At 47.1% G+C, this 8578-nt stretch overlaps 1 protein-coding gene across 1 annotated transcript in view; it reads left to right on the top strand.

Moving 5' to 3' along the window:
- Nucleotides 1–303: 303 nt before the first annotated feature.
- TFCP2L1 (transcription factor CP2 like 1) overlaps nt 304–8578 on the top strand; it is a 29907-nt gene continuing 21632 nt past the window's right edge. The window contains exons 1-2 of the mRNA XM_058028115.1: nt 304–365; nt 4539–4690. Of these exons, the coding sequence (XP_057884098.1) occupies nt 304–365; nt 4539–4690 (214 nt within the window). The remainder of the gene's footprint in view (nt 366–4538; nt 4691–8578) is intronic.

The raw sequence follows: 8578 nt of genomic DNA, 5'->3' as shown, positions 1-8578 counted from the left end.
ACCCTCACACCCCGCTCCGCGCCAGGCCCGTCCCTCGGGGCCGGCGCTCCGCCCCGGGGCTGCGCGGCCCGTGCCCGCCGGGGGCCGGGGCTGGCGCTGGGGCGGGCCGGGGGAGGGCTCGCCGGGCTGCGGCGCCCCGGCCCGGCCAACCCGCGCCCGCCGGGGCTGGGCCATAAAAGCGCTGGGAGGCGGCGGGGCCGCAGCTCCCGTTGGCGGCAGGAGTGCCGGGCACCCGTGGGGCGGGCAGGGCAGCGCGGCCGCCGCCGCTCCGCAGCGCAGGGACCGCCGCCGGCCGCCCCCAAGATGCTGTTTTGGCACACGCAGCCGGAGCATTACAACCAGCACTCGACCGGCAGTTACCTGCGGTGAGTCCCGGGCGGCGGCAGCCCTGGTACCGGGTGCGTGTTCGGTCGGGTGCCCCCTTCCCGCGGCCGCCCGCCCGCCGCCTTCCCTCCCGGTGCCCCGCCGCGCCGCTCCCTCTGCCCGAGAGACCGTTTTCCCTTTTTGCTTTCTCTTTTCCCTTCTTTATTTTTTAGCGCCTGGTTAGGCAGCTCTCTGCAGCGTTGCTTTCTTGCTTGTGCCGGGTTCCCTCCTCTCCGGGCTGGGGTAGCGCGGCTCCGAGGGAGGAGGTGCGGCGGCGGCGGAGCGCTGTCAGAGGTCTGAGGAAAACGCCTGCTGGCAAATTGAGAAGGCACCCACTTTTCTTGGGATGGGATTTCTTTCTCTGCGTTTTAGGACGATGTGTGAAAAGCGCAGAATTTCACTTTCTGAACTTGCCTAAACCAGCTTTTTCCTGCCTCCGCACAGTTGCGTTTAATTAAATGTGCCTAATTTAAGTACAAGGGCTGCTAAACAATAGTCTGTGACATGTGTAGCACAAACCCGTGTTTCCTCCCTCCAAACGATGTCAAAGCAGGCAACTTTGGGAGTTCGCCTTTTGCTGGGTGCTTGTGAATTATTTGCCTTCTGAAGATGTAAAGCCCAGCCGTCAGCTGGTGGCGATTGCCGGAGTGGGATTTTGCTGAATTGTGGCAGTGGAGAGCCTGGCTGTGGCCCAAGAACCCTGAGTTTCCAATGTACCCCCAAATAACCACTCTTGAGAGAGCATTGAGTTTGTCTGGGGAAGCACTTCGAATGCAGATAATGCTTCTCTTTCAGGGAGACACGCTATCTTGACTATTCCTGCTGCCTATCAGTATACTTGCAAAGGAATTTTATTTTGGACTAAATAATAATTCCCTGTTATCCAATTATACAATATTGGGAGATTCTTGCCTTCTGGCAGCTTTTCCGTTTCTTCGTACAAGATTCTCCATCTCCTCTCTATGTCAATAAGTCAGTTTCACAACATGAGTGTGGCAAAAATCTTGTTCTCTCTTGCTTTGCACTTGCAAATCTGATTAATTTAGGACAGTGAAAATGGTACTAGCAGAGAAGCATCAGCATATTCTCCATTAGAGAGTGTTTACGGTGGTCAGGCTGCTGCACTAACTCCATGGATTTGTAGCAGGAGTGCTAGAAGATCATCAGGTCTGGGTCAGGCTTTACTCCACAATTTAAATTCCGTTTAATGGGCCAGAAAACATATTAGCTTATTTTTGTTGGCTTGATGCTAGCTGGGGGATAAAGGATATCTGTTCTGTCAGGAACGCTGTTGGTATGGAGGTGACCTGTTGGTGTTTTAGGACCAAACTTCAGCTTTAATGAGTACCTGTCTCTCTTAAGTGGTACGTTTGATTTGGGATTAAAATCCTTATAGCCACTTTGATGGCAACAATGCCCTCAGATGTTTCAGGGGAGGTTGGTTGAACAAAACCCTTGTTTTTTTTTATGTAGAGATGGCTAATTCTGGCCAATTCACTTTCCATGAGAATGTGTCAGGACATGCATTTCTAACAGGGGCATTTTTTCTGCTGAGCAATGCCCTTCTGAAGGCTTTCCATACCGCCTTGTAGTGACTACAAGAAACTGAAATAGTACAATATTTGAAATTGCTGTAAGAAAAGTTTGTATAAGTTATATTTTGCAGAGATCGAGAGCTTTCTGTGTGTTTGAGACATTCGTGTAAGTTCTGCTGTGCTTCAGTGGTATTTGTAGCTGGAGCAAGATAATGCTACAGAAGAATTCTTATAAATTTTCATTCATTTTTTATGAAAACGCAGTACATGTTTTACCCTCTGTTCTGTCAGATGACTGAACTCTCAATTAACTTTCTCTCCTTCTAGTTATGCAAATTAATTGTTATTTAAATCCAGAACTGTAAATCTGTAGCATAACGGTGAAAATTGGGATAGTTTTAAGGAGTTCAACGTTTCTTTTTCTTTTTAAGGATAGGAACTGTTGTGAAAGCCTGATTTTCCCTAAACTTGATTTGCAGCTCTTGAGTGAAGAGTTGAGTAAGTGTTGTGATGGCTTATATGCTTATAACTTAAAAAATTCTTTTGACCTCATTCTAAGTTCCAAACAGTTACAATAAGGTCGAACTCTTAAGAAGGTCTTGACCCAAAGCAGTTATAGCACAGGCCATTAGTTTAAATGCTCCAGGAGTAAAAATGTGATTAACTTGTGTGGCTTTGTTCAAGCTTAAATATGGTGAAGCTTTCCAGAAAGCAAGTCATGGATTCTTCCATGCTTGCAGAATTCAGTGATCAGACAGCTGGCAGGTGTAGGGGTGCAGAGAACCTGATGTGAAATATGGTATTTAAATTTTGACTTCCCCTTGCCTAAATTTCTCAACTGTTTCAGGTGAGTGTATGTACAAATTCCTCACCCCAACAGTTAAACCCAGGCCAGATTCTGTGATCTGTTTCTGCCACACTGCAGGATTTTTGTGCTGGAGTTTTTGACCTGTTCTCATCTGCAAAGCCACAGGCATTCAGAGAGCATTGTGCAGAGCGGGTTAGGAGCAAATGTTGGCATCCTCCGGAGCAAATGTTGGCATCCAGGCTGGGTGAGATGACTCCGGAGCAGTATCAGATCCTGCATGTGTGTGGAGCAATGCTATCTATTTCAGAAATCTACTGCAGGCATTTCTGTCACTTCATTGCTGTAGTAAATCATCACTAAGGGAAAAAAAAACCCTCTCTGTGGCAGCAGTTAGGCAAGAGCTGTGATTATGTCAGTAATGCCAGGAAGCAAATGGGGCTGGATGCCTTCGAGTCCCTGATAATACTGGGGGCGTGAGGTTGGAAGAGAGAATGGAAACAGAGATGGGTGTTTCTTTTCTTCTGTCTGCATCTGAAATGGCACAATTTGCTCTCTGGCATTGTTTTCTATTAAACAGGAGTACCTGTGTTTGAACCAGGCACTTGAGCAGTTTATTCTGAACTGCTGCACCGTTTCACTAATGACCTAGGTAGCCTTCAAGGTTGTGAGTGCTATAAGTGGATCATTAACTGAACCGGCAAGGAAAAAATTCTTAATGCCCTTTCAGGTTGCGTGCCTGTACGTGCTGGATGGTTTTTCTTGGAGCATTTTTTGTATGGGGTTGTCAAAAGGAGCAGAGCTACAGCCTGTGTAAAGAGAATCTGGAAGAAACAGAGGAGAAGAAAAATCACTTGTTCTGAATTGTCACTGTGTTCAGTATAATTCTCCTAATTTGGAAGGGTATTAATGTTTTAAGCAGGTGGACACAGTGATCAGCAGTGTTAGTGGCATGGGAAGGCTAATGTGGTTCTTCAGAGTCAGATAGGCTGAGATAAGGATGCTTATTCCTGACATCTCATTTTGTACTAATCAACTCATCATTTGTTGAGCTCTCAGCCTTGCTAATACCAGTTCTGCTTGGGGATTAGTGTGGGTTGGGATCAGCCTGGGACTAAAGCAGCAGGCAGGTCACTATCAGCATTTTGTGAAGAAGTGGGAGCTGGGGCTGTGTGCAGGTCCTAGTGAAGCTGCTCCCACACATGTGAGTGTGCATTTACAAAGCTAGCCCAGTGCTGACTTAAGAGCTGTGTGATTCCTTGGGACCAGGTTTACTAGAATGCAAGGAGATACTATGAATAAATTAATCCAGCTGTTCATGCCATCATTTACCTGAATATCTCCTTTATACACCAGAGTTGTGTCTGCTTCCCACCCATGGCTGCTACTTGAAGACATTTTACTGATCTGACTTTTGCCTGTCAAAGTGCCCTTTCTTGCCTTTTTTTTTTTCTGAAAGGCTTTTGTCTGAGAACCTGAGAACTCTTAATCAAGTATGTCCACAAGGATGAAGGATCTATTTTGATACAGTTTTTCTTTGTCAAGAAGACTGCTTAACTGAAAAGTGAATCTGATTTATTTCTTAAAAACTTGCATTAATTCTCAGGCATACTCTGTTTTGCCAGCGCTACGTTCTTTTGCACGCAGTGCTGATATCTTAGATGCAGAAGTTGCCTGGTTATGTTGAACAGGCCAAACTCTTCCTCTTTTAGCCATTTTAACCCGGTGTTTCTCCAGGGACCATCCTGTTATCTCAGATCATGGGAAGCAGATGCAGACGGAGGCTAGGATAGCCCATAAACTCCTTCTGACTGTGTGTAACTTGTGCGTTGCAGAGATGTGCTTGCGCTGCCCATCTTCAAGCAGGAGGAGCCGCAGCTGTCTCCTGAGAACGATGCCAAGCTGCCCCCCTTTCAGTACGTCCTCTGCACAGCCACCTCCCCCGCCGTGAAACTGCACGAGGAGACTCTGACCTACCTCAACCAAGGTAGGGTCTGCAGTACACTGAAGGAGAGGATGTTTCCTGGGAACAGTTCATGAGATGTGATCCCATAATTTGCCTTACTGGGAGGGCAGCGGGATGGGAAAAGAGGGGTAGAAGTGGGGAGGGGGGTGGAGGAAAGGAGAAATATTTAATTTTCCACATTTATGTACCAGATTATCAACTATTTTAAAATAAAGAAATACCACTGATTAACTGTTGGCTTAAGGCAGTGTTACAGCATGCACAGTTCCCTGTGGCAAAATACTGGCTTGATCTCAGACACCTTAAGCTGCAGTCTCCTGCCTTCATATCACAAGGCCAGTTTGATGATGGACTGGGGAGGGCTCGTACCACTGCAAGTCCCCTGGCACTGCTGGAGGGCATAGCCAGGGAATGATTTAGCAGGTATCCAAGGGCCGCTCTGAGGTCTGGGCAGTGACATCTCTCCAACAGGCTGCTGGTGGCTCTGCTCAGTGTCTAACTTGACAAGTTGCAGCAAGGTCCTCTATAGCCGACCTCACAGACTGGTTCATACTCCTGGATAAACACTTTGTTTCTCTGTGTTCTTTTCTTTTCCCCCCTTTGGCAGCATTTGTGCAGACACATCTGTGGTTGGTGTTTGGCTGTTGCTTTGTGGCACCTCCTGTGCGTGGGTCTTGAGGGGATCAGACCTCTCCATGCACAGATTATGCTAAAACACGTTTTCACTCAGTTTCTGCCAGGCTGTAAAAAAGGCCTCCCTGGATAGATTTCTCTTAATGCTGGTAGAAATCAAAACCCTGACCTCCCTTGGTCTCTGAGCTCAGGTGCAGCTGGCTGCTGGCTCTGTGTTGACAGCTGGTAGACCCATAGAACCCCCACAGAAAGATCAGGCTCTACCCAAGGAACGAGGTATTTCCTGTCATGTAAGCTGGCACTGCTCTGTCTCTCAGGATCAAAAGATGCTTGGGATATGTGACTCTGTCATCTCAATTTAGTCATCTAAACACAGCAGATTCCAGGGGGTTATAATAGGACATATCAATTGAGAGATTGAGATCAGTCTTCCTATGAAACGCAATTCTTTCCTATTGGAATAAAAGATTTTTTAAAATTAAAATCTGTTGACAGCCAAATATTTTAGCATACTTGAAGCAGTGCCTACTTTTTTTACCTTGACAGGGAAAAAGTTAGACAACTCTTAATGCAATACCGTGAGTTTTTTAAAAAACTGCATGACTGGAGCAATCCATGTTTTCCTTTGTAAAGTGAGACTGTTACTGCCTTTTATATAGACCATGTTGTGTTAGGCTTTGTCCTGCTTACTATTGCAAGGAGTTGTCTACTGTTACATCTTGACAGTGCTTCCTGCTTTGTTGTCATTTCTTGGACATCATCTATCTTTCACCCCTCGAGGTGGGATGTGTATTTGCAGAATACAGAAGAGCATGGATGTGGGCAGGCCTGGAGGAGCAAAGCAGGGATGGGGCTGGCAGGAGCTGTGCAGAGGGGCTGAACTGGGCTGTCTAGTTTCTGTTAGTGGGCTATTGGTGAGAACATTGCCATGGGTTAAAAAGGGGTGAGGATTAAAAGGCTCTGTCAGAAAATGAATCCCCTTAGTAGAGTTATGTTCTATGAGCTTGAGGAGGTGTGTGAAGGGGACCTCGAGGCAGCTGAAGTTTCTGGCAGCAATGCTTGTGGCATGGGAGAAGAACTGGCTGACTACAAAGCACTGTGACCCAGCTGCAGTGCCACATCTCATGAAGCAATTCAGGACCATTCCTTGTACCTTATCACCTTGTGCTGGCTGTAAGCAAAGGGACACCTCTTGCACCTTAACCTCCCTCTGTGTTTATCATGGATTGGCCAAGCACTGTTACATAAGACTTCCCTTCTTGAGTGTTGTGATGGATTACTTTAGCAAATGGGTAACTTCATTAATGAATGTCCCTCTGCCCTGCCTGTGTGTCAGTCATGGCTGGCTTGTAGTAAGGTAGGTACAAAGACTGTGGCTGTCCCAGCAGCCCCAACAAAGCAATTCACATCCAGTGTTCTTGCTTTCTCAAACTGTGAGTAAGGGCTTTGGGGTTTTCTGCTTGCCAGGTGATTCTTGCTGTTCAAATGTTCCTTCTCAGCTTTAGCTCTTCACCATTCAGTTATGACCTTTTGTCACTGTGAAGCAGCTCTGCTTCCTGCCCTGGAACACATTCTCCACATGTGACAGGTTCCAGTGGTGGTGGGTGGACCAGCTCAGGAATGTCCATATGCAGAAGTGCATGGAAGAAAGCTCTGACCAACCTGACCTATGGGCTGTGGAAAGCTGGAAGTACTGGGTAGCAAACTGAAGGCCATGTTGAGTAGAGAGATGGAAGAGGAATCAGTGGAGAGTTCCATGTGGGGTCTGAAAAGACTTCATATTGGCTAGGAAGGAGGACTGTCCTGTGGCCGTGTTTGTGTGCAGGTGGGAGAGGGCTCCAGACTTGTGAAGCATAATGGCTTCTCTTGAGCCTTGCTTTGTGCAGGATAGACCTAGAGGGATGGTCAGTGGTGTTGAGGAGGAAGAGATCTTTGGTCTGGACTCTCCCCAAGGAGGGAGGCTGAGAGGACTGGAAACCAGAGTGCAGTGTTTGCACAAAGGGGCAGGGGAAGGATTTGTGAGGGAGCATAACGAAGTGAGCTTAGCTGTTAAGTTGACTTGGGGACATTCAGCAGTGGCAGAGTCCCAAGTTTGTCTGCTCCGGTTTGAAACCATGAGTGCTCTCTGGCCACAACTCTAGAACCAGCCTGTAAATGAGGTAACTAGAGTTAGATCTGTAGCTTGGTTTCCAAAGACTGACTCATTACACTTGTCAGTCCCAATCTCTTTCCTCTCCTGCCTTCCCACATTCCTTGGGAGACTGGAGCCAAATTGAACTCAGTATTAGTTTGTTGATCCTTAGGGCAGTTCCTTCATTAAGAGGTCTTTACTGGATCTCAGGAGGATTACTCATCTGATGGGACAAAGTACAGGCTTATTAGTAAGGTGTCTCAATACCACTCCACCTTCAGTCCATGAGACTGGTAAAGGTGCTGTCCTTGCACTGGAAACTGCTGCTGGCATTTCTCCTTTGGTCGAGGATCACATCTGTCAACAGAACTACATTGTCCAGAAGTCTGCAGCACAAACATCCTAATGTTTCTGGAACTAGCCTGCCTTTTAGCACTGTTTCAGTGTCTCTTGTGGATAGGAATTTTCAAGCAAACAATCAACCAGCAACCATATTACAAACCACTGCTTCAGCAAGATGGCTTGATGCAGTGCATATTCCATGGTCATATGGGGTGTGGTTTCACCATGGCTGGCTGAAACCAGTTTCAAACATGGACAGAATTGGGTGCAACGAAAGGTGGTTCCAGAAATTGCCGCAGAAGGAATGTGGAGGAAACAAGCACTGTGTACAGTAGATCTGAATGCTAATAAAGTTGAGGAATAAAGTCATTATTGTGAAAAACAAAATGTGAAAAATCACAAAAACCTGAAAGTCATTGCCCAGGGGAATCAGCTTGTAGTGCCAGAACCACATGTGGACTGTGAGCTGTTCAAGTCATGATTTTATTTCATGACCAGTGTTGGGCTGGCTCAGAACTTCAGATGGTAATTACTTCAAATAGAGGGAGGCTAAGTTTGGTGGCAGAAGGTCACTGAGAGCTGTGTGAGAGATCCAGCCCGGAGTCCCAGAGGTATTTCACAGTAACTTTGCCGTCATCTGCCTGTAAAGTTTCCTTGGGCTCCGTTCAGCTCTCCCGATCTGCAGTGTGTGACTTGTGGCTCTTGGCTCTGCAAAGACTTTAGTGTACAGCTGGCTAGGGTTTGGAAGGCTGGACTGCCCTCCATTATGGTGTCTACCAGGAGTCAGCCTTAGTGCCAGTCCT

This window comes from Melospiza georgiana, chromosome 7 (assembly GCF_028018845.1).
Source record: "Melospiza georgiana isolate bMelGeo1 chromosome 7, bMelGeo1.pri, whole genome shotgun sequence".
Lineage (NCBI taxonomy): Eukaryota > Metazoa > Chordata > Aves > Passeriformes > Passerellidae > Melospiza > Melospiza georgiana.
The sequence above is the reverse complement of the archived record's forward strand: the minus strand, read 5'-3'. Positions and strand labels throughout refer to the sequence as shown.